Genomic DNA, 26,920 nt, shown 5'->3' with positions numbered 1-26,920 from the left:
GATGTGATAATTTCTTCTGTTTTTCAAACAACCTGTTTTCTTTTTTTTCTCTTAGGTGTATTCTTGTTGTGCTGGACTCCATTCTTCGTGCTGCACATTGTGCGTGCTCGCTGCCAGGCGTGTGATATACCGCCCGCCGTCATGAGTGTGGTGACGTGGCTCGGATATGTCAACAGCGCGCTAAATCCCGTCATTTACACGGTGTTTAACACAGAGTTTCGACGCTTCTTCAAAAACTTTCTGCGACAGTGCTGCGCTTTTAGCTGCTGTGCCGCATCATCTGGTTAGGTTTTTTTTTTTTTTTTTAAGTGGAAGAGATGCTTCTAGCGCTTCCTGTCTGGAATTCCTGCTTTGCAAGTTTCAATGCAAAGAAGCTGGAGTTGATGAAAAAAAGTGGAACATTAGACATGTGCTCCTCAGAGAGGAATTTAATTTTCTAATTCAAGCTCATCATTTTACAATAAAAGCATTGATCGAAAATCTGCATTTGGTTTCTTTCTATTTGCTCAGAAACAATGTACCCGGTAAATGTTTTTGAAGAAAACGTAACAGTAACAGTATTAAAAATATCATATTAATAATTCTGAAATGAAAAACTACATTAATCCTTAAATTTTTATTAAAATCAATAAGAAAGATAATTAAATTGCATTTGATGTAAATTTGATGTAAAAAAAAAAAATCTGAATAATAATTTATTTCATGACTGATTAATATATATGATTAACTAATTGATTTTTTAAAAATTGTTAATATGAAATTATTAATATAATATTGAATATATTCTTGGAGCATTACAGTCTTTATTTTAGATTTATTTTATTGTCGATGTTTTCATACAAAATATAAATATCAATGTCCTAATTACAAATTGAAGTGGAGATGTCCATTAGTTGCAATTAAATTATATTCAATCAGAGCCAAAATAAATTAAGATTTTTTTCCTTAAACAACTATGTGTTCAATAGAATTTATTTTCCGTTAAGCTTTTTATACCCTCAATCCTGGAAATACACTGAAAGTAAATCGCCTGATTTAGGGGAGGAAAAAAGTCACTCTGGTAAGAAACTGAATAAAAAAAGAATTTAATAATATAATCATGTTAATTATTCTTCATAAAACATGACTGCTAAACTTTAAGTCACTGAAGAATTTCATAAAAATAAAGATTTGTCTGTTTTCATTGATAGACATCTTAGATGTCTAATTGTAGATGTCTTCCATTACATGACTAATTCGTCATCATTAACGGACAGGTCCTACCACGCCTTTTTATTTAACTTTGTCCATGCCGACTGATGCCATTGGCTCGTCCTCTGGGATGACCCCGCCACCTCCTGATTGACAGCAGGCATTTTGATGCTCTCTCCAGTCCTGTACAACAACACAACTTGTCATACAAGTGAAAAAGCTAGGCGTGGGGGTGGTTATCATGTTAATTTACCTCACTGTTACATCACAATGGAGAGCAAGTACAGAGGGGCTCGACCACAGAAGGATCTTCAGGTTATTTATATTGTCTTGGTTGTTTCCATTTCACTCTTGGGCATACCCTCCTCTAACATTTATCAAGTCATTGATAAAAATATATGATAAAAATATATCCTCCAATATATTTTTAACTATCATTAATTATAAAAGTGTGTATGTGTACATGGGTTTCACCGAATTAGAGTTGTGCTGGCTGTCATAATTCTGTGCGCAGACTGCAGAGAGCCCAAAGTTCACTTGTTGCCATAGAAATTAAACGGATTATTCGAGTTATTCGAATATTTGTTTCAGCCATTGACAAGACTTTAAAAGCAAATTTTATATTGTGCTGTATGTCCTCTTTAACTGTTTCACTGCAACATTGATAGAGTGTATACCACTGTAAAATTCAAGATTGTCAACTATTTTACTGCCCGGCAACTTAGTCCAAGACAAAACCAAGACCCTCACAATGTGGTCTAGTGACCAAGATCAGTCTTGAGAGAGTAACAACATGATTTGTGAGTACACATTGAGAGGTTTCTAAAAGAAACGGCTGCATTTTGTAAAGCCTACCCATGTTTAACAACAAAGTACCAGAGGTGGGCAGAGAAGCCAAAACTTTTACCCGAGTAAGAGTAGCGTTACTTCAAAATAATATTACTCAAGTAAAAGTAGTCGTCCAAAAAATGTACTCGAGTACAAGTTTAAAAAAAAAAAGTATTTGTTGAAAAGAATACTCAAGTAATGAGTAACATTGTGAGTAAATGCTTATATTTTTGTTGGATTTTTTTTTTTCAACATTTTTCTCTGAGCACAAAATTATCTATATGGACTGTTATTATAATGATACTGTACAATAACCCATTACACAACCACATTAACCCAAAGTAATACAAAAATAAATAAATAAATAAATAAATCATTGAATTCCGACGAGAGGGGAAAAAATTATTTAAATGAAGAATTATTCGTCCAAAGAGCATTACTGCCCCCTGATGAAGAAAATAGTTCCTAGTTTGAATAGAGTTCCTTCATAATTCTATTGTGAAATGAAAAGGATCATATCTCCGGCTTTCCGTGGTCATTTGGTGCCAAATAAAAATTGGAAGAGAGGTTAAAATCCGAGCTTTTGAGCGCTCTATATCAAATATTATAATTCTTTATGGTGCTTTAAAGACACCACATGATTGAACAGGCTGGCGTGAAGTTAGAATGGCTAGCTTGCGTCTGATTTGTTGTTAGGGCCTCCGCTCCTCCTTCCTGAGCCCTGCCTCAGGTGAGGGGATTTTGCCTGATTACAGGTCAGATGGGTGGAGCGGCCACAGCTGTGGGCAATTACCATCAGCCAGCTTTAAAAGCCCAGCGGACGCACTACCACATCGCCTGATCAACTTGTCGTGTTTTCCAGTCAGTTGTTCTCACACTCCTATTATACAGTGCCTTGCAAAAGTATTCGGCCCCCTTGAATCTTGCAACCTTTCGCCACATTTCAGGCTTCAAACATAAAGATATGAAATTTAATTTTTTTGTCAAGAATCAACAACAAGTGGAACACAATCGTGAAGTGGAACAACATTTATTGGATAATTTAAACTTTTTTAACAAATAAAAAACTGAAAAGTGGGGCGTGCAAAATTATTCGGCCCCTTTACTTTCAGTGCAGCAAACTTACTCCAGAAGTTCAGTGAGGATCTCTGAATGATCCAATGTTGTCCTAAATGACCGATGATGATAAATAGAATCCACCGGTGTGTAATCAAGTCTTCGTATAAATGCACCTGCTCTGTGATAGTCTCAGGGTTCTGTTTAAAGTGCAGAGAGCATTATGAAAACCAAGGAACACACCAGGCAGGTCCGAGATACTGTTGTGGAGAAGTTTAAAGCCGGATTTGGATACAAAAAGATTTCCCAAGCTTTAAACATCTCAAGGAGCACTGTGCAAACCATCATATTGAAATGGAAGGAGCATCAGACCACTGCAAATCTACCAAGACCCGGCCGTCCTTCCAAACTTTCTTCTTAAACAAGGAGAAAACTGATCAGAGATGCAGCCAAGAGGCCCATGATCACTCTGGATGAACTGCAGAGATCTACAGCTGAGGTGGGAGAGTCTGTCCATGGGACAACAATGAGTCGTACACTGCACAAATATGGCCTTTATGGAAGAGTGGCAAGAAGAAAGCCATTTCTCAAAGATATCCATAAAAAGTCTCATTTAAAGTTTGCCACAAGCCACCTGGGAGACACACCAAACATGTGGAAGAAGGTGCTCTGGTCAGATGAAACCAAAATTGAACTTTTTGGCCACAATGCAAAACGATATGTTTGGCGTCAAAGCAACACAGCTCATCACCCTGAACACACCATCCCCACTGTCAAACATGGTGGTGGCAGCATCATGGTTTGGGCCTGCTTTTCTTCAGCAGGGACAGGAAAGATGGTTAAAATTGACGGGAAGATGGATGCAGCCAAATACAGGAACATTCTGGAAGAAAACCTGTTGGTATCTGCACAAGTCCTGAGACTGGGACGGAGATTTATCTTCCAACAGGACAATGATCCAAAACATAAAGCCAAATCTACAATGGAATTGTTCAAAAATAAACGTATCCAGGTGTTAGAATGGCCAAGTCAAAGTCCAGACCTGAATCCAATCGAGAATCTGTGGAAAGAGCTGAAGACTGCTGTTCACAAACACTCTCCATCCAACCTCACTGAGCTCGAGCTGTTTTGCAAGGAAGAATGGGCAAGAATGTCAGTCTCTCGATGTGCAAAACTGATAGAAACATACCCCAAGCGACTTGCAGCTGTAATTGGAGCAAAAGGTGGCGCTACAAAGTATTAACGCAAGGGGGCCGAATAATATTGCACGCCCCACTTTTCAGTTTTTTATTTGTTAAAAAAGTTTAAATTATCCAATAAATTTTGTTCCACTTCACGATTGTGTCCCACTTGTTGTTGATTCTTGACAAAAAATTAAAATTTTATATCTTTATGTTTGAAGCCTGAAATGTGGCGAAAGGTTGCAAGGTTCAAGGGGGCCGAATACTTTTGCAAGGCACTGTACATATTGCTTTTGACACCCGGCTTACGACCTCTTTTCCTTGCCTCCAGGACCTGATCAGTGCGCCCCTTGTCGGATACCTCCGCTTCCCCGGTGAACTGCCAAACCAGACACCCGCCGGCTACTCACGTTGGCATCTACGGTGCCCACCGCAGCAATCCTCCTTTCCGCCTGAGAAAAAACCCCTGTGCTAAATAAACGTGACATCCACCTACTCTGCTTTCCCTTTGTCTGCGTGGGGATCCTCCCCCCGGTTCCGCGATCCCTAACATTGGTATAATGGAGTCATGTGATTATTGTTGCAACGTCTCATTGGTGAAATCAGTAGCGCTTCCCCGGTAATACACCAGGTACGTCTCTACTCTTGGCATCACTGGCAAAAAAAAAATACAAAATCTAATATGTAGAATAAACAGGAAAAATGAAGTAGTGGAGTAAGAGCTGTGTTTTTTCTTCACAAATCTCAAGTAAAGGTAAAATGTATAGCTCAGTAAAACTACTCTTATAAGTACATTTTTCTCAAAAAGTTACTCTTGTAAATTTAACGGAGAAAATGTAACGGAGTACATGTAACGCGTTAATACCCACCTCTGCAAAGTAATAATTATACTGTAGAATGAACCTTGCCTCACTCACCTTCCTCTGACAGAAAGTCGAGCAGTAGTTGACTTTACGGCAGCCCGTGCACTCGTTTTGAGCTAAGCGGCCACAGTTCTCACACATCTGCATGACAACACAACCAGGTGGTATTACAATTAGGTGAGATGATGTCACAAAATGTCTACTATAATTATCAAAAACATGCGCTGATGATGATTTATGTTGTGGTAGTACAAACAGACACCCAGGAAACACTGCAATACAAGAGCACTACCTCCTGAGCCTTCTGAGTCACATACTGACTGGCAAACATAAGGCCTGCAGTATAAGTGTCTTTTGGAATACAGTATACTGTAGATTTGGAAGTATGAAATTGATTCACATCAGTGGCGCCTCCAGAAATTTTTCATAGGGGTGGCCAGATGGGGCCACTGAAAATCTTGGGGTGGCCAAAAATAAAAGCCATAATTTCAGGTTTTCATGATATTATTGCAGTAAAACGGTCAGGGGAAAACTATCAGAAAGACTTAAGGACACGGCTGCTGATATACTTTGGTGTATTGTGTAATATTTGATGTTACTAATGATTTAATGTGCATAGTCCATAACTGTCCAGTCAACATTTTGAGTTCCACAACAATTCTGTTTTATTGTGTTATGTATATACTAGGCATAAGGTGTACATTTACCTAGGGCTGTCAAACGGATTAAAATTTTGAATCGAGTTAATCACATCTTAAAAATTAATTAATTGTAATTAATCGCTAATTAATCGTTAATCTCTAAAATAGGCCATATTTTTCTGTAAATTATTGTTGGAATGGAAAGATAAGACAAAACGGATATATACATTCAACATACTGTGCATAAGTACTGTATTTGTTTATTATAACAATAAATCCACAAGATGGCATTAACATTATTAACATTGTTTTTGTGAAAGGGATCCACAGATAGAAAGACTTGTAATTCTTAAAGGATAAATGTGATTTTGTATATTGTGACAAAATATTGCCATCTAGTGTATTTGTTGAGCTTTCAGTAAATGATACTGTAGCGACTTAACTCTTCTGCCCGAAGCAATGATAGGAAGTGGTGCAACCATGACTGTGTGTGTTGGCTGCAAATGATATATCTTCTCTGCGTTGGGTACACTACAGGGTATTAAGAAAAAGATCAACTCCTGTCATTCTTCCCCACATCGCTTCCCACAATATTTATAGTTGCTGTGGGAGAGATGACAAAGCTTTTGCCAATTAAAAGCACGGCCCCAATGAATGCTTGTATCTACTCCACTCACTTGACACTGCCTCTTATCTCTGTATAGAAGTAAAACGGCGCCATTGTAGGCTGTTTGCGGCAATCCGTGAATGAGTTGTAACGCGAATGCGTTAATTGCGATAAATATTTCCATGTGATTAATTTTTTAAAAATTAATTACCGCCCGTTAACGCGATAAATTTGACAGCCCTACATTTAACAAAACAAAATAAATGCATTCATTTGGGATGAAATGCATAACTGATGCTACAACAATCTAACGATATACTGGAAAGCGGGGTGGCCAGTGGGGTGGCCAACCAATTTATAGGGGTGGCCGTGGCCACCCCTGGCCACCCCCTGGTGGCGCCACTGATTTACATCAACCACTGGTAATTGGTTGATCCACATGTCAGCGAATCTGTGGGAGCTATATTTCTGGCCAAGTTGCTGAGGATCTAATATACATGTCAATATTGTATTTCTTTATGCATCTACCCCACCCATGTTTTCACAAATCTGTGGGAGCTATATTTCTGGCCAAGTTGCTGAGGATCTAACATATTTGTCAATATTGTATTTCTTTATGTATCTACCCCCCCATGTTTTCACGAAAAAAAGAAAAAAAAATACATACATTGAGGATGACCTCTGTTATGTCAGTGCTCCGTTTAGCTTGCGAATCATCTGGCGTCTGGAATGTGATCTGGTTCTGGAAGGACTGACTGACAGCACACTGAACACAAAGAAACACAGCCAATGAGGTCTTTGCACTTAAGGTGGTTATACAAACACTGGTAATCATGTCAAATTTGAGCATTTTCTCTTCCTTGCGGTCAAAGTCATCAAAGGACCGCTAGTCAGTTGTTTCTAAATGATCAAATGATAGTGTAGAAAGTTTAACCTTTGGTTTTGGGTTTAGCAAATTATCGAGCGGTTGTAGCATGTTTCAAAAGTGTTAACCTGTTTGATGCTTTGCAAGAGATTAACATAGTGTGTTGGTGGGGTGGATGTTGAGAGTTATTTTTCTGTGATTGTGGGGGTTAACAGTAATTATCTCGTGGTGTGGGATGTGTTGCTATTTAGTAACGTTCTCATGGTGTGGGGGTTCAAAGAGTGGTTATCCTGTAGTGTGGGCTGTGTCAAGTGTGATGTTGTAGCATGGGCCATGTTGAGAGTGATTCTCCTCTGTCCTGGAATATGTTGAATGTTGTGAGTGGGTATCCTTTGGTGTGTGCTGGATTGCATGTGATTACCCTGTGGTATGTTTTGCGAGTGATTATCCTGTGGTAAGAATTATTATCATGTGGTGTGAGGTGTGTTGAGTGTGATTATCGTGTGTGTGTGTGTGTGTGTGTGTGTGTGTGTGTGTGTTGGGAAGGGGTGAGTTATTGTCCTGTTTTAAGGTGATGTTATATGGATCTGCTTACTTCCTTGTGTACTCTATTCTCCTTCTTGGCCTGTTCAATCAGGGCTTTGAGATTCTGCACGTTGCTCATGAGGGTATTGGCCATCTCCTCCAGGTATAGCCAGGTGTTCTTTGGGCTCTCGCTCAAGAGCGGGGGCCCCACTGCCACGGTTGCCCCGGCCACCGGTCCAACTATTGGCCTCACTTCCAGCGTACCCATCAGTGAGGCTGAGGGGGATGCCACCGCCATCTTAGCCTGGGGAGACAGTGCCAATGCCGGCAAGGCTGTCAACACTGACAGGACAAAAAGAAAGAATACTTAAGAAATTTGTTACGCATACACATAGCTTCACGTTCAAAGATATATCCACTTTACAATATATCTCAAATTTCTGCGCAGCAACGAGGTGCTCGCTCAAAAGTGGTCACACCAGGACAAACCCCTAGGCAGAGGTGGGTAGATTAGCCAAAAAGTTTACTCGAGCAAGAGTAGCATTACTTCAAAATAATATTACTCAAGTACAAGTAAAAGTAGTCATCCAAAAAATTTAGTCAAGTACAAGTAAAAAGGTATCCAGTGAAAAGAATACTAAAGTAATGAGTAACATTGTGAGTAACTGCTTATTATTTTTTTCAAATAATGGTATTTTTTCTCTCAGCAAAAACCCATCTATATGAACTGTTGTTATAACTATACTGTACAATAACCCATTACAAAAATACAACAAAAATCAAAACAGAATTATTCGCCCAAAGAGCATGAGTGCCCTCTAGTGGAGAAAATAGTTCCCAGTTTGAATAGTGAATACCTACTTCCTCATAGTTACTATATTAAAAGGATTATATCTATGGTTTTCCATGGTCAATCGGTTCCAAATAAAAACTGGGGGAGAAGTTTAAATCCACGCTTTCGATTCATGTTGAGGGCAGCGCTCTATGTCAAATACAGTAATTCATTTTTTATGGTGCTTTAAAGACGCCACTTGATTGAACAGGCTGGCGTGATCACAGAACGGCAAGCTTGCATCAGATTGATGTAATAGAGTCATGTGATTATTGTTGCTACGTCTCATTGACGGTTTCCGCCCCCTCTATAGCACTGAAACAGCCCACCTCAAAATTACAAATGACCTCCTCATAGCTTCTGACACTGGTCTATTATCAATCCTTGTTCTTCTCAAGCTCATTGCTGCCTTTGAATACTATTTCCCACACAATCCTTCTCGAGCGGCTCTCCTCCCTTAGCATCACCCACACACCCGATTCCTGGTTCACTTCCTACCAGTCTGACTGCACTCAATTTGTCAAATTCCGCCCCCATAAATCCAAATCCCTCCCTGTCTCCACTGGCGTGCCCCAGGGTTCTGTCCTGGGGTCGCTCCTCTTCATCATTTACACTCTCCCCTTCGGTTCCATCTTCCGCGAACACAACATTCACTTTCCCTGTTACGCGGATTACACCCAGCTCTACATTTCCTCAAACCCAACTTCTTCCCTTCCACCCTCCTCCCTCACCCTCTGTTTAGAAAACATTACCTCTTGGCTCCTCTAACTTCCTCCTCCTGAATAGCTCAAAGTCAGAAGTCCTCCTTGTAGGAACCTCCGCCATGCTCTCATGACAATAAATTCTCTATTACCATCAACAATGTACCGATCTCTCCTTCTATTATGGTTGAGAGTCTGGGTGTCATCCTCGACAGCACGCGCTCCTTCCGCTCCTACAACATCACCAGATCACCCTATTTCCACCTTAGCAATATTTCTCGCCTCCTCCCTTCTCTCACCTGCCAAACTGCTTCCACTCTGGTCTGTAGTCTAATCACCTCCCAGCTCGATTATTGTAACTCCCTGCTCTTCGGACTCCCAAATAAGTCCCTCCAAAAACTGCAGCTCCTCCAAAACGCAGCAGCACGCCTCATCACTCAAACCCCACCACCCACCACATCACCCCCGTCCTCCATCAACTTCAGTGGCTCCCAGTGAAACAAAGAATCAACTACAAAATCCTCGTCATTACCTTCAAAGCACTCCATGGCCTGGCCCCTCCCTACCTTTACAATCTCCTCTGTATTAACCAGAGGTTGCGCTAGACTTTTTCGTTGTCTGTCATTTTGACTGACAGGGTCATAAAAATCCGGTCATAATCTCTTTTTACCCGTCACTTAAATTTTTAAAATGACTATATCTTGATGCAGTCACTATATGTATATACACAATAATACAATAATACTTTATAATATAAAGTAACTAACATTAGTGCAGTCATGGATTACAGTAAGCAGGCCAGTACTGAGTTTCCATATATATTTTTATTATATTATGTATATACAGGATATATATATATATATATATATATATATATATATATATATACCCCCCAAGTGGGACCTTCCATGATCCTAATACATTTAATAATAATAAAATATTATATAATTCCATTATATATATATATATATATATATATATATATATATATATATATATTTAATTTATTATTATTATTAAATAAAAATGCACGTTGATACGACGCACATAAAGGCACCTTCCAATTTTTAAAAAAAATCGTTAGAAAGTTGTATGGACTTACAATCCGCTAGCTTGTTGTTTCCTGTTGTCTTCCGAAATACACCTGGGTGACGGCGCGTCAAGTGTTCGTTCATAGCCGACGTGCTTCCGTGGTATGCGAGCTCAGCTTAGCAAAAAGAGTACACACAGTGGTGGCACCCTCCATATTTTCCTTGAAATAATTTCAGGCTCTGGCTAGTCTGGTCCACTTTTTTGGCTTTATGCCGCTTTCACCGTATTACCAATTCTGCCCTTCTTGGTAATTGGCGGCGTTTTCAACTGCTCGCCGCAGTGAGGAGTGAACCGGCGATTCACTTGATTCGTTGTCATCCTTCACTGCATCAGTCCCTCTTTTGTCACCTCTTTTATCAACACCATCGTCGTTTTGGGGCTTTTTGAAGAAACTTCGGACACTCAGTTGCCTTGACATTTTTCCGAGTAAGACCAACGACGTCATGCATCAAGAGAGACAATAGCTAATTAATATGCTCACTCGCCACCCTGTGGTCTGGGGTGTTAATTGCAACCTGTCAAAATGACAGATGGACTTCAGTTTTTTCCGTCACCGTTGTAAAAAAACGGTCAACGACGGAAAATATTCGATTAACGCGACCCCTGGTATTAACAGTCCCCCCCGTTCACTTCGGTCTTCCTCTATCCTCCACCTTTCCATCCCCCATGTCCATCTCTCCACCTTCAGTTCCAGAGCTTTTAGTCACTGTGCCCCCCAGCTCTGGAACTCTCTACCCCCCGATCTTCGCAATATATCTACCCTTCCACTTTTCAAATCCAGGCTCAAAACACACCTCTTTACTCTTTCTTACGCACTATGATCCTTACCTCTGTTATATCTTTACCCCTTAATTATTATTTTTTTAATCATCATTTATCCTGTTTTTATTCTAATTCTATGATTGTTGTTATTGTGACTCCATCTTTCTTGTAAAGGGTCTTTGTGTGGTTTGAAAAGCACTCTAGAAATAAAATGTATTATTACTATTGATTATTATTATTGATGAAATTGGTAGAGCTACTCTTGGCATTGCTGGCAAGAAAATAATAAATTTAATAATAAATAATAAAGAGGACAAATGTAAAGACTCTTGTGTAGCCCAAAGTAGCGGAGTAAAAGTAGCATTTTTTCTTCACAAATCTACTTAAGTAAAAGTAAAAAGTATTGTTAAACTACTCTTAGAAGTAGATTTTTCTCAAATCGTTACTCAAGTAAATGTAACTGAGTACATGTAACGTGTTACTACCCCCCTCTGACCCTAGGACACATGGTAGCTGTCAGGTTCTGAACTCGAGAAATCCCTAGCTGTATCTTTTTTTTGTGTGTGTGTGTGTGCACTTTTTCCTCCTGCTCCTGCTTTTCTAAGTATCATTCTCTAGGTGAAGTGCCCACACTCAACGGTGTGCTCCAACGCTACCATGGTAAATTGAATCATCGTCGTTCTACATGCTAGCTTTAATAAGGAAGGATTGTGTAGATTGTGTTCACCGACAATGTTTTCTGGAAGTATTGTTGAGCCCATTCTGTGATTTCCTTCACAGTAGCGTTCCTGTTTGTGGTGCAGCGCCCAAAGGCCATGTACATCAGTATGTTTTTTCGGCCTTGCCTCTTATATGCAGTGATTTCTCTACATTCTCTGAATCTTTTGATGATATCATGGACTGAATATGATGAAATCCCTGAATTCGTTGTAATTGTATGCTGAGGAACCGTGTCCTTTAACTTTTCGACTATTTTTCTCACAAATTGTTCAACTATTTTTCTCACACATTTGTTCACAAACAAGTGAACCTCACTCCATATTTGCTTGTGAATGACTCAGCAATTAAGGGAAGCTACTTTATACCCAATCATTGGACTCACGTGTTCCAAATCAGTTTGTTCAACAGTGGGACATTTCAACCAGGGGTTAGATCAGTGCTTCTCAATTATTTTCTGTTACGCCCCCCCAAGGAAGACGTGAATGTTTCGCGCCCCCCCAAACTCTGCTGCCACTGTAAATAGTATCATTTGTCTATATTATTACTATTATAAGTATGCCTCTGCCTCACATTGTCCTTTTTTTCTATTACAGAAAATAACAGAGATCAACTTATAAAGTATAACTTTATCAACGTTGTTTTGTTTGTAACAGAAAAGACTTAACGCGCATCAATTTGCCTGAATTGAAAAAAAAAGAAGTCACATCCAAACTGTAAAAATACACTCAAGGTACATTTTTAACATTTGATCATCAAAAATAAAATCAGTAAATAATAACAAATTCAAATTCATTAGAAACATTAACTCATGAGGACAATATGCCCAAAAATTTGATTGAAAAAAACAAAACTGAATAGAAAGGGGGGGTGTCTTTGGACAAAAGGACAGTTTTTATTTTCGCTGCTCGCTGCTCACAGTATCACCTCCAGTTTGCAATAGTGTGGGGTTATTTTCCACTGAGCATGCTATCAGTGCTCACTGGTTTACTTATATAACACTGACAAAGCGGGACGATTATTGCCAATATTCGGCACGCTTTCGCTGAAGAACAACCAAGCGGCTTATCAATGAGATTGGGGTCTAATGTCTTTAAGTGGCGTCTTAATTGATTTGGCTTAAGGCTGTCCGCTATAATCATTTTTAGACACGGTAAACAGTGGTCTTTCCTCACCTACCACTGTATTAAATGTCAAAGCCAAAAGGCAAACGGCCCGAAAAAAGCGCATTCTCAGCGGCCGAGGGAGAACCGTAGGTGACGGCGGTCGTCGTGACGATCCCAAGCCGAAAATGACACGTCTCGGGCGGACACGTGAGAACTGGAGAAGACAGTTGGTCGCTGCGTGAGTCAGGTGTTGTGCCGAAAAATAGCCGCCCCGCGTGAAATGTCCCCCCTGACGGGAACGCTCATTTATAACGCTTTATTGAGGTGAAAACATCAAATGTTTTCATGGACGCATTACAGCAATGGATTTAGGACTGTAAAATCAGTTTTAAATAAATAAATTAGACAAACTACTAGTACTTTATTTTAGTAACAAATCGTGGACTGGGCCACATAACCCATCTTTGAACAGAAATGTATTAGTCTACAGGTTTTCACGACCATATCTCAATGACAATCACACAGGTATGACATTTATTAGTTCAAGCAGAGTAAAATAATACATATATTCACGGTACAAGAAAATCGTTTCCATGTCCATCGATTGGTAAGAAAAAGCTGTACGAGTGACGTGTGGGCGCTCAATAATAAAATAAATAAACAAATAAATCAAATAAACGCTCAAAAAAGCGTTATAAATAAGCGTTCCCGTCAGGGGGGACATTTCACACGGGGCGGCTATTTTTCGGCACAACACCTGTTGTCAACACCGGCCGGAAAATGGCTTTCGAAAACGGCGCACAGCTTTTCATATCTCTCGTCTGTGTGCTCTTGCTTACTTAAAAAATACTGCGCGCACTTTGAAAATGAGAGCGCCACTGTCACCCACTGAGTGGATGCGCAAGTACACTTTATTCTAGTATGGCCAAAAAAAAAAAAAAAAAAAAAAAAAAAAGCATGTTCCCCGACGTCACATGCGCCACCCCTGGCATCGCTCTGCGCCCCCCTGGGGGGGCGCGCCCCACTATTTGAGAAGTACTGTACTGGGTTAGATGAACATTCCTCAACTTTCTCAATATTTTTTGCCCCCTGCCCCAGCTCTTTTGAAACGTGTTGCAGCCAGAAAATTCTACGTTAATGATTATTTGCTAAAAACAATAAAGTTGATCAGTTCGAACAATAAATATTTTGTTTATGCGGTGTATGCAATTTAACATGATTTGAATATTATTTGGAAATTACTGTATTCTGTTTAATTGATGTCGAACACATTCCAACTTCATTTGAATTGGGGTTTTACTTAGTCTTCAGTCTGCACAATTTTTTCAGCAATTAGGTAATATTCATTCATGTAACGTATTTTGGAAACAAATCTTTAAATTAACTTTACAGTTATTCATTTTTACAATTTGATGGAACTGTGGCGTGAACTGGGCCAGAGTGTATCCAGGTTAAAATGTCAGCCTGCAAGCTGGCTGACCTACCTTCCGGCAACCGCACCCCTCTTGGCAACAACCACACTGACCTGAACAGATGTCCAGATATAAATGGACATCCATCAAATCAACACCCTCAGACACTCCTGCAAAACATGCAGAAATGGTCAAGCAAGACGCTAAAGACCTTCTCCAAGTCGGCGCCAAGGTTTTACAGAGATCTAAAAAAAAAAAACTGCTGCATCAAAACTATCAAGGAAGATTAATCATTCACTGTATGAGCCTTTCCATTAACGCAGAACACAAAAGCGAAATATTCTTGGGCAACCCGCAAGCAAGCTGTCAATCTGTATGTGTAACTTTCACACAGAATAGAAACATTTAGCATCCAGAATTGCCTCAGAAACTTGGGATTTTTACACCTATATTTTGACATAGAGCCCAGTAAAGACTGAATATTGCGAGGTAATTTGTCGGTTGTTACCATTCAATGTTAGTACCTTTCACACAGAAGAGCAATGCTTTGATGGTGTTATTAACATAATTTCCACACAAAGATTCTGCTGAAACATTTGCTGGACAGTGAAAATTCCTTGAAACCTGAAATAAAATGAGAGGAGAAAAAGGTGTTGGGTGTTATAAGTCTCACCCTTATTCTGCCTCGCATGTCTCTGATTCTGACTCAGAATTTACGAAATTCACTGATATTTTCATCAAGGACAGCGACATGTCAAAAATATGCTTTTGACGAGACGTCAGGAAAAGGCTTTTGACAAAGGGATACCTGAAACTCATCCAACTTTTCCATTCACAAAGGCAATGTTCTAGGGAGAATACTGTGTAGTCAGGACAAGGAATTTTTTGGGTCCTCTTCAGCTGCTTAAACATGGAGCATTGTAAATCTGAGTGTCGTTAAAGACTGGAACAGTTAATGTGTCACATGGGACTTTAGTGTATTCCTGTTGCGGTGGTTTATACACTAATCTGAGCAAAATGACCGGAACTGCGCCGTCCACCATTGCTGGGGTGTGCTGCCCAAAGCTCACACAGCCAGCAGATGCTAGAGTTGCCAACCGTTGAATGAAAAACGGGATTGTCCCGTATTCAGAAACAAAAGTACACTTCCTGCATTAAGGTTACAAGGGACATGCTCAGTCCTGTATAGTCATGAAAATCAAAAATAGTGTTTTATTTGTAGAACGAACGCATGCTGGTATGGCGCTTTTCAAGAATATGTTGGCGAATCCATTCCCCCGCCTCTCCTGTTTTCTGACCAATGAGCTGACAAAGCAATGACAATCGCGAACATCTCATTGGTCGAGGTCGTTTGCATTTTCACATTATATTTGGAGTGGTCATTTGCGAATTGTTATTGCTGAGGGGACTTTGAACACACCTCAGGTTTATGTTTGCACTTTTAAAAAAGTATTAAAAATACATTGCCAATAATTATTGTTTTTCGATGTGCTTAGATAACTCAAATATGCACCTAATTCAGGACTGTATTAATAAAAAAAAAATCAATACAATAACTTTACACATACAATAAAAAATAATCAAAAGGTGACGTTTATCAGGCTGGCCAGATCTACCAATGAGGTGCCCCCTATTTTTATTTTCAGGGAGTTGGCAACCCTTGCAGCAGCTAACGTTACTGTTTACATTGACTGACGCTGGGCTGCTACTGAGGTGTGTTAACACCCCAGTAATGGCGGCTACCGCTAGAGAGCGATGTCCACAAATCTCTACTCTGATTAGCCTATATTGTGTTGTTTATTCAGAAAATGCAGCTGGACAGAAAAGTGTTAGAGGGACAGAGAGAACGAAAGAATAAAAGGGAATAGTGATACAAAAAAAGGATCAAATATACATGCTACCTTATGTAATTAGCGTTGCAGCCTTAAAATGACTGCTCTTATCAAGGGAACACCATACAGGGATGGAATACCAACGGTAAAAAGGGAATATTAATTAGATAGGACAAGGAAATTAATGGGTCAAACTTCTACCGATCATTCTGCTTGAATACTTTAGACCAGATAAAAGTAGGGATAAAAAAAGGGGTAACTGAGAGAAAGATGATGTTTTTTACATGAAGTAGGATATGAAAATGTAAAATGATAGAATCAGTAGCTCTGAATGGGTCGTCCACTTTCCAACATCTGTGATGTGATGGCATCTCATTATTCACGTGTTGTTCAGCAAAGGGAGACATGTCCAAGACAGGTGTCTCCCGAGATCTAATTACGATGAGACAGCAACCTATCAGGACGCTAGGCTGCGTCCTGATGGAAAGACTTACTGTATGTGGTACCCTGAAGGAGGTCCCCTCTGCAGATCATTAAAGGAGAACATCCGTTTGTCTAGCCATCCATTTTCTTCCAATTACCCAGGTCTAGGTCACTGGGGCAGAAGGTGAAGTACAATTCCCTGATTTCCCAGCCTTCATCCCAGTGAAACATGACCTCCAGTTGAGAGGCAAGAAGCAAGTTTCTATTCTAGAGTCTGGACCCACACACAGTAGTTTCATCCTTAGTGACTGACTGTTAAGCATGTGAAAAAGTTGTCTGTACCACTCAAAGTTGATTTGAGTAAATTAGTCCATTGGTAATTGGATTGAATTGCACCATTTGGCAATGCAATGCAATGTCATGTAATGGTGTAGTGGTGCATTCGCCTAACTTTAGCGCAGACGGCATGGGATCAATTCCCACTCAATCGAGGTGTGATTGTGGGTGCAAATGATTGTCTGTCTCTGTTTGTGCCCTACAAGGTAACTGGTGACCACCAGTTTAGAGTGTGGTCAGTTGGATAGGCTCCAGCACCCTGTGATGCTGACAAAAAGAAGCGGTGTTAAAAATGGATGAAATGCAATTGTAACAAATCGTCTTTTATTACTTCCAACTGAATCATTTTCAGGGTTCCTGAATGTTCAATCATGTGAAATTTAAGGCTTTTAAAAACCTTTTTAAAAACACTTAGAACATAATTTAATGCCAATTCCAGGGCAAATTTCATGGCCAAATTTGCAAAAATAAATAGATATGTAATTCCTACAATGTCAGAAAATTTATCAGCGCAATTTGAAATTTAAGCCATACCATAACATATTCAATGCCTTTTAAAGACACTTTATCAAGTTTAGTCAATTTAAGACATTAAAAAATTTGGAGACAAACGCATCTATGCTAAGGGCATGGTATCGATATCGTAATATAAATTGTATCATAATTAAACTTATTCATGTTGTATTAGTAGTGAATTTTGTTATAATTAGAAAAAAAATGCATTTTTAATCTTTGAAGTGACTGGTATTATTATCGCAGTGTATTTTATTTAATTGTAACTGGAGTGAATCATTACACTGGTAAAGAAATGGAGTGCAATATGCGATGGATGAATTGTATTTAGAGGTACTAGTGCTATTCTATCATTTTTGGAATGATAGGTATTCATAATAATCAGATTAAACAGCACAGGAATGCGGGTACCTGATGTGTCCGTGTACACCTCGCTTTGTGCAGAGGCGTCCGAGATGATGGTGGCTGCGTCGCCAGAGGGCGAGCGCTCAAATGACAACGTGCCCGATGGAGTGATCTGACCGACGGGTGACACTGTGACTGTGGAACAATCATTACAACACCATTTTTATACGATCGGATGTGACTGTGCTATATCGGACAGAGCAGACATCTGTGACCGAACTCACAAGTGGTTCCCGGGGTCAATGTGATGTTTTTGCTGGCTGGAATATCTTTTTTGATGGGAACGGGTGCTGGATCTGTCTCCTTCCGCCTCCTCTTGTACGGGACAAAGAGACGTACTGGTCCGTTCTAAAGACAATGTGAAGTTGCTTAAAAGAGTCCCAATATAAGGTACACCCAAACAATTCAACAAGAGTCAAAAGATTTATAGTAAAACTGTAGAAAGATAAAAAATACCATTGTGATGTTTTCGTCTTCCAGGGAGTCCCCATCCTTGGAATAGAAACACAAAAAATACAGAATTAATAGTATCATATTGGATCCATGGTGGGCTACCTGAAAACAGGCCGAGGTTTGATTATCCCTGGCTGGGTTGCCCAAGGGAGGATGTCTTATTATTAAAGACAGAAAAGACCCTATTAGCCCAGGTTTATCACTGATGCCGTGCCCAAGACTTTTTTTTAAAGCATATTGCATTGCAACATGATTAGAATTAATCATCAATTTGAAATTTGAGACTTCTGTGACTCACCAAGGTCATGCTGTCAGAGCAGGCTGCACATGTGCACGAGGCAGCGTGAGGGTTCAGGATGCGATCCTGTACGTAGACATAAGCCGTCCAAGCATTAGACCATACCACTCTATGCTGATGATTAATCACATACTGTACGTGGGTGGACACTAGAAATGTTTTGACCTGTATGAGGCAGAGCAGAGGCCTTCCTGCATATCGGATGCTCCTCTTCCAGTCTTTGCTGCTGGCGCGACCAGCCAAGCCCTCAAACTCTGTGGGCGTCAACCACTGTTGATTGTGTTTGATGCAGCGGCCTTTACCCCCTGAAAACAACAGATGAAAAAATTGCGGGAATATTACACAGTAAGTGAACAACATGAGAGCGTGTGGATGACATTGTATGTACAAATATGTAAAATGGACCACCATAATGCATAAGACCCTTATAATATGAAACCTCGACTTACGAACATCTCTACATACAGAAAATGTTGCCTCTTCTTCCGAAATGCTAGTATATTTCAGGATCCGAAAGGCAAAAATACACTCTGGGATGCTACTGGCAGCTCCCAGAGTTTAACGAATGTAACATAATTATAGCTGCTCTGCCACTGGCTATTGCCAAGCATCTTCCTGGCATCCAACTTGCTAAGAGGGACCTCAACTACTGTATGTGTATGCGTGCATTGAAGCGTCCTCTTCATTTGTCCCTCATGTTTCGACACCTTTACATGAGTGTGTAAACTTTTCTTTACTCTATTCTTAGTATTTTACATTATGCATAATTCTCATCTTTCATCTTTTTATGAAGCATAATTTTCTATGCTTTATAAAAGATTTTTGTCTGAAATTTGGGGGGCTTGGAACAGATCAGGGCATTTACATGGAAAACACGTCTCTACTTACAGAATTTTCAGTTTATGAAACTACTTTCAGAATCAATTAGTTTCGTAAGTAGAGGTACCACTGTACTCCAATGACGTTGTAGAGTAAACACGCAATGTAGTGTTGAAAGTGTGTCGAAAATGTTAACCATGTATAGTCCTCATACAATGTTGTGTACTATACCTACAGGTTTAAGTAGTAATCCCACAATATTGAATGGTATAACATCTATTGTGAGATAATACAAGGTTGTGGGTCATGTCATCACCTGAGCCAAGACGGTTCTTGAAAAGGATGCCGCTGGAATTGCGACATCGCACCGGCAGCTCATTGTTGTATACAGATGGATCCCAGTTGTATTTGGAGTTGGGGTCTTTGTCCTGTGGAGGAGTCAGCAGGTTGGGTGGAGTCACCAGTCCTGCACAATGAAACAAGTGACTTAATGAAGAAAAAACACAATTACAATCACACACAGGTACACACAAATAGATACACACTTAAAAACCCTCAGAAACAAACACAAAATAATAAGCAAACGCACACACAGACTCACAAGAGTGACTGTACCTGTTGAGATGGCAGAGGTAGACTTGAGTCTGTCTTCTACAATATTCGAGTCAGTGTGGACAACCATCAGTGTTGTCTTCTGGCTACTCAGACCCTCACCAAGCTCAATATTGCTCCTTCCACTCTATAACACACAAGCATCCATTGAAATACACACATATAGTACAGTATGTACAGTATTATATACTGTATATTTGTGAAGTGACATTTAAAAGTATCGGTATTTGGTTCCTTGTCAAATTCTTGTTTTAGCATTGTTTCCACACTTTAAGAAAAATATCGTCAAGCAAATGTAAATATCAGTCCGGAATAACCTAAATAAAAATGAAATGCATGCAAATCAAAAGAATCACGATTTTATTTATTTTAAAAAAATAATATAAAATTCAATATACGTGGCCCTTTGTGGAAAAAGTCATTTACCTCACTAATTAAATGGCTAAGCACATTTCTTAAGATTTAGGACTTCAGCAAACCACAATGACAGTCATTACTCACAAACAGAATTAGAGAAATCATGAAATAGTGGTAAACATTCCTAGGAGTGGCTGGCCTACTTTGGTATGAAAGAGTATCCGAACCTTTTGGAATTTCTCACATTTCTACATAAAATCACCGTCAAATGTGATGTAAAACTCACACAGATGTAAAAACAGTGTCTGCTTTAACTAAAACCACCCAAACATTTATAGGTTTTCATATTTTAATGAGGATAGCATGCAAACACTGACAGAAGTGGGAAAATAAGTAAGTGAACCCTCTGTCTAAGGAGACTTACAGGGCATTTGAAACCAATTTTTACCACACATTTTAAGTCAGGTGTGTGCCCAATCACTGATGAGTGGATAAAAGCTGCCCTGCCCACTATAAAACAGACACCTAGTAAAAATTGTCTTGATGAGAAGCATTGTCTGATGTGCATCATGGCTCGATCAAAAGAGCTGTCTGAAGACCTGAGATCAAGGATTGTTGATTTGTATAAAGCTGGGAAAGGATACAAAACCATCTCTAAAAGTCTGGATGTTCATCAATCGACAGTCAGAGAAGTTATCTACAAATGGAGAGAGTTTGGCACTGTTGCTTCTCTCCCAAAAAGTGGCCGTCCACCAAAGATGAAGCCAAGAGTTCAGCTCAGAATACTCAGAGAGGTAAAAAACGAACCCTAGAGTGTCTGCTAAAGACTTACAGAAATCACTGGCACAGTCTGGCACAGTCCAATATCTCTGTGCACACATTAACTATATGTAAAACTATGGCCAAGAATGGTGTTCATGGGAGGACTCCACGTAGGAAGCCACTGCTGTCTAAAAAAAACATTGTTGCTTGTTTAATGTTCGCAAAAAGGCACTTAGGCACTCCACAGAAGTTTTGGCAAAATATTTGGTGGACTGATGAAACCAAAGTTGAATTGTTTGGGAGTAACACACGACGTCATGTGTGGAGGAAAAATGGAACAGCTCACCAACATCAACACCTTATCCCCACTGTGAAGCATGATGGAGGGAGCATAATGATTTGGGGCTGTTTTGCAGCCTCAGGGGCCAGGGCCTGGACAACTTGTAATCATTAATGCAAGAATGAATTCCAAACTTTATCAGGATATTTTGCAGGAAAACCTGAGGCCGTCTGTCAGACAGTTGAAGCTAAAAAGAGGATGGATGCTGCAACAAGACAATTATCCAAAACACAGAAGTAAATCAACTATAGAATGGTTTCAGAAGAACAAAATACACGTTCTGGAGTGGCCAAGTCAAAGTCCAGACTTGACCCGCATTGAGATGCTGTGGCATGACCTAAAGACAGCAATTCATGCCAGACATCCCAGAAATCTGACTGAACTACTGCTGTTTGTAGAGAAGAATGGGCCAAGATTAGTCCTGATCGATGCGCTACACTGATCTGCAGCTACAGGAAGCGGCTGGTTGAAGTTATTGCTGCCAAAGGGGGGGATATAAAATGTGATGGTTCACTTACTTATTTTTCCCCCTTCTGTCATTTTTTGTATATTATCTTCATTAAAATTTGAAAACCTATAAATGTTTGGGTGGTTTTAGTGAAAGCAGACACTGTAATTTCATCTGTGTAATTTTGACAAAGATCAGATCACATTTGATGGTGGTTTTATGCAGAAATGTGAGAAATTCCAAAAGGTTCAGATACTTTTTCATACCACTGTACATAAATGACTAAAAGCACAGAAACGAGTCTTTCAGGCGTCCACAAAGGAAGGCATGTAAACATGTGGAGCAGTGGAGCACTAACGGCCTTTTTTTCCTCGGGTAAGATCAGTGCTCATGACTAAAAAAAAAAAAAAAAAGAAGACACAAGGCAAAAATGGAATTCAATAAACATCTGAATGATTCCAAGGATTTGGGGGGAAAAACATTTCTCAGCTGACGAGACGAAACTTGAACTCCCTGGAAGAACTTGGTTGTCGGTCTCATCACGCAACGTAAATGTAATTTCAGATTACCAAAAAACGCTACTGTTATGAATTCAAATAATCCTGCAAGAGACAGTATGACAAAACATTTCCACAGAAATGACTCATGAGCGATTCTAGAAAGGCTTTGTTTCAATTACTTTTCTTTTTAAACTTGTATCCATAATCAATGAAGTCACTATTTAAAAATAGAATTTCATCTTTACTTGTTTGTTGACCCCAAAACATTAAAATTGTGGAACTATTCAAACAAATTAACTATTTGAAAATTGAGCAAATACGTATGTTCCACGGTATGTATGGGTGTGTGTGTATGTTCATGTGTGTCATGCTGCACCAGCACATGTTCTGGAAGGGTTTCCACTGAGTCCACAGGGCTGTTAAAAACACTGTTGTCTGTAGTCTGAACGTCTTCCACCGCTACTGTTGACACCTCTACACAGGGACATATGAAAATCAGAAATAGCATACATTAAATGTTAATTAAACATGGCAACACAATGACATATGTTTAGATATGTGAAAATTACTTCATTAAGTGGACAGTCACCAGAGAGCAAAAAATAAAAAATAAAGGATTGATACGACTAAACTTGTTTTCATGGGAGAAATCAAATAGTATTTTCATTCATTCATTCATTCATTTTCCATGCCGCTTATTCCTCACGAGGGTCGCGGAGGTGCTAGAGCCTATCCCAGCTAACTTCGGGAAGTAGGCAGGGGACACCCTGAATTGGTTGCCAGCCAATTGCAGGGCACAAGGAGACACATAACCATTCACGCACACACTCACACCTATGGACAATTTAGAGTGTTCAATCAGCCTACCATGCATGTTTTTGGGATGTGGGAGGAAACCGGAGTTCCCGGAGGAAACCCACGCAGGCACGGGGAGAACATGCAAACTCCACACAGGAAGGCCGAAGCCCGGGATTGAACCCTTGATCTCAGAACTGTGAGGCAGACGTGCTAACCACTCAGCCACCGTGCCACCCAAATAGCATTTTATTTTATAATTTACATTTAATTAACGCTATATATTAATTTAGTGTGTGAAGGGTTAGGTCAAGCAAATTTTAGTATTTATTGTATTTGGTGTTTTTTACCTTTACAGCCAAAGCATGAGGCTTTTCTGAAGTACCTTACTCTTCATAGGAATGAACTGTTGATCTAATTAAATGTTGAAATAAGTAGCTTTCTCCTCAGGATCTGCTGACGCTGGGCGAGAGAGTTATTGCAAAGTATAAAAGACCAAATCAGCGAACATCGTTGCGTTAGGTAACAGGGAACAACAGAGGCACACTTGTTGGTACAAATCTCGATTGAATTACATTTACTACAGTTGTTATCATGAAATCTACATTCCATCTCTTCAAATTCAACACAACAGAGTATCTTCAAAGGAAAAATTAAGGAGTAAGAAAGTTCAGTCATTAAACTAATCAAATCTCACTGGTTGGATTTTGTATGCTCTCTCTACACTTGACTGGATTTTCTCTGAGTACATCCTGTTTCTTCCCTTATCCCCAAAACATGCACTGTAGATTGAGTAAACCCTCCAAAATGTAAGTAGGTTTGAGTGTGTAGGGTGAGTGACTGTTTGTGCCCTGTAATTGGCTAGCAACCAGTTCAGGGTGTACCTCACCTCCTGCACGTAGTCAATCAATAGGATCTAGCACCTCCGCGACCCTTGTAAGGTTTAGCGATATGAAAAATGAATGAATTCTAAAACTTGTTTGGGGTCATTCCAGAATTGGAGGACATTTTGGCTTTAACATTTTTGAAAAAAAAAATAGCCTTTACTTCTCTAGTTTTCTTGTACATATTAATCAATAGATAATAAACTATCAAGGGCTATTTTAGCTCATTTTACAGCTCAATACAAAAATGAATAACACAATTGGGTGAGGTAAAGTGATACATTTAATCAAGGCTAACGATTTTTTTAAAATATGAAAAATGATTAGAGGAGACAGAAATTTGGTCTACCTATTCTTTTGGAAAACAGTTTGATGATGTCAAGTCCATCTTATATGACTGACTGCTTCTACTTCTACCATGATATCAAGATTACGGATTTAAGGGTTTCCCCATCGGCTAGTTGATGAAGTGGATAACATCAAGAAAACCTACCAGTGGCTGGAGTACATTGGACTGACAGACAGCACAAAGGCTCTAATTATGGCAGTCCAAGAAGAGGCTCTGAGCACATGGGCCAAAGAGACAAAAAACTACCAGGGCACATCAGAACCAAGGTGTAGGCTGTGCAAAGATGCTCCAGAGACATTCAAGCACATTGTAGCAGGGTGTAAGATGCTAGCTGGATCAGCGTACATGGAGAGACATAACCAAGCTGCTGGGATAGTATATACAGGAACATCTGTAACCAGTATGGAATACAAATTCCCACATCCCAAAGGGCCTTGCCACAGAAGGTGGCTGAGAACAGCAAGGCCAAGGTTCTTCAGGACTTCAGCTTCCAGACTGACAAACAGCTCCAGGCTCACCGACTGGACATTGGGATGGTGGACTAAGAGCAGTGGAGAGTGATGGTGATAGATGCGGTAATAGGCTACCAGCTGACACCAATTTAAGGCAGAAGGAACATGACAGGGTGGAGAAGTACTAAAGGCTGAAAGACCAGATGACGGATGTGAAATGTGAAGGCTAGTGTCATTCCTGTGATAGTGGGACCACTCAGGGCAGTAACCCCCAAACCGGGAAAGTGGCCCCGGCAGATCCTAGAATCAACATCTGAAGCCTTGGTCCAGAATAGTACAGTCCTAACAACAGTTTAGATACTGCGCAGAACCCTCAAATGCCCAGGCCTCCGGTAGAGGACCCGAGCATGAAGATGACAGATACCATCCCTCGAGGGTGAGCGTGACGAGTGGATTAGACTGTTGCCGTCAATGGCAGCCAGTGAGTTAATACTTAAAATACAGTGTATCACAAAAGTGAGTACATCCCTCACATTTCTGCAGATATTTAAGTATATCTTTTCATGGGAAAACGCCGACAAAATGACACTTTGACACAATAAAAGGTAGTCTGTGTGCAGCTTATATAATAGACTTAATTTATTTTCCCCTCATAATAACTCAAAATATAGCCATTAATATCTAAACCCCTGGCAACAAAAGTGAGTACACCGCATGGGAACTACGTACATCCCTAAATGTCCAAATTGAGTACTGCTTGTCATTTTCTCTCCAAAATGTCATGTGACTCGTTACAGGAGTGCTCTCAGCATTGCTGCAGAGATTAAAGAGGTCAAAGTGTCATTTTGTCAGGGTTGTCCCATGAAAAGATATACTTAAATATCTGCAGAAATGCGAGAGGTGTACTCACTTCTGTGATACACTGTAAATTATACATTGTAAAAACCTGATTCAAATCCTCTGGTTATCAAATGTAAGTGGAAGGATTTCTAATTGGCGATTGTAAATGGGGTAGGTTTGCATAGGGACAGTAGGTATGTACCACTACCAACTTTTCAGGATGCTCACATTGTCCCCACAAAATTTTAAGCTATAATGACTTAAGTTAAATAGGTCATTTAGATTGTCTTCCCATATGTTGTGAGGATAGAATTGACCCCACTATTATTAAGTAAATTACCGTACTTTCATCATGTTAAGATTTACAGTGACCCCCTTTTCACTTGCTGATGACTTGACACCGCACACCCACGCAAGCATTCACACTCAGCCCGACAGAACTACAACATGGCGCCTCCTCCGCCCCCTTCGAAGACTAGGGATATTAGAAGTTGTTGTTTTTTCCCGCCAGCAACAGCCAATGTAAGTAATATAAAGAAGAGACGTCAATGTTGTGGAAGTGGGGAACACCACAAATTTTGCTACTGAAAGTCCGACCTGCATCAGAGTTAGGATAACATTAATCAGTGTGAAATTCTTGAACTCTAGGAGGAAGCTGCTTTGAGAGAAATATCCTCCTGGATGTCTTCTACTGTTAATGTTAATGAAACTAAGAAATGTAGTGGACCAAAGTTTACCCCATTTTCCCCAGTTTTCATTTTTATTTTATTTATGTAGTCTTAAAGCAGCCCAAAGGAGCTTTCAGTTTTCGTTGAGTTTGGCTGTGCTTGTGGACAAAAACTGTTTTACCTGAAGGATGGCTCCATTTTTATTTATTTTTATTCCCTGACAAAGAAGTTTTTCTAGTCATATTTATTTTATTTAGACAATTTCGAGTGGTATTAAGACAAATGTATATATATTTTTTGCATTCCTGGATAGTTAAAAGATGATTAACAAGTTTGTATTTCTTGTGTATGTTAATATAATTTGTGTTCAAATATTGCAATTTAAATTTGCTAATCAAATCCAGACATTTATTCTGTAAGTTTTCAAAATGCTTCTTTAGTAGTTTTTGAAAACA

General features: G+C 39.7%; 2 protein-coding genes across 3 annotated transcripts in view; one reads left to right on the top strand and one right to left on the bottom strand.

Moving 5' to 3' along the window:
• LOC130916695 (D(4) dopamine receptor-like) overlaps positions 1-440 on the top strand; it is a 49,557-nt gene extending 49,117 nt beyond the window's left edge. The window contains exon 4 of the mRNA XM_057837593.1: positions 56-440. Within this exon, the coding sequence (XP_057693576.1) occupies positions 56-288 (233 nt within the window). The 3' untranslated portion in view covers positions 289-440. The remainder of the gene's footprint in view (positions 1-55) is intronic.
• A 364-nt stretch (positions 441-804) lies between these two features.
• The window catches only part of deaf1 (DEAF1 transcription factor), a 30,695-nt gene continuing 4,579 nt past the window's right edge, over positions 805-26,920 (bottom strand). The window contains exons 2-13 of one of the 2 annotated variants that reach the window (XM_057837929.1): positions 22,854-22,951; positions 20,074-20,197; positions 19,775-19,924; positions 18,805-18,944; positions 18,640-18,705; positions 18,345-18,380; positions 18,113-18,236; positions 17,895-18,023; positions 7,828-8,099; positions 7,035-7,133; positions 5,174-5,260; positions 805-1,374 (exon numbers count right to left, since the gene is read on the bottom strand). In XM_057837929.1, coding sequence (XP_057693912.1) covers positions 1,273-1,374; positions 5,174-5,260; positions 7,035-7,133; positions 7,828-8,099; positions 17,895-18,023; positions 18,113-18,236; positions 18,345-18,380; positions 18,640-18,705; positions 18,805-18,944; positions 19,775-19,924; positions 20,074-20,197; positions 22,854-22,951 — 1,427 coding nt within the window. In that variant the 3' untranslated portion in view covers positions 805-1,272. The remainder of the gene's footprint in view (positions 1,375-5,173; positions 5,261-7,034; positions 7,134-7,827; positions 8,100-17,894; positions 18,024-18,112; positions 18,237-18,344; positions 18,381-18,639; positions 18,706-18,804; positions 18,945-19,774; positions 19,925-20,073; positions 20,198-22,853; positions 22,952-26,920) is intronic. The other variant, XM_057837930.1, reaches the window with a different exon arrangement.

The sequence above is a fragment of the Corythoichthys intestinalis genome, chromosome 5 (genome assembly GCF_030265065.1).
Source record: "Corythoichthys intestinalis isolate RoL2023-P3 chromosome 5, ASM3026506v1, whole genome shotgun sequence".
NCBI lineage: Eukaryota > Metazoa > Chordata > Actinopteri > Syngnathiformes > Syngnathidae > Corythoichthys > Corythoichthys intestinalis.
This window is presented reverse-complemented; position numbering and strand designations above follow the sequence as displayed.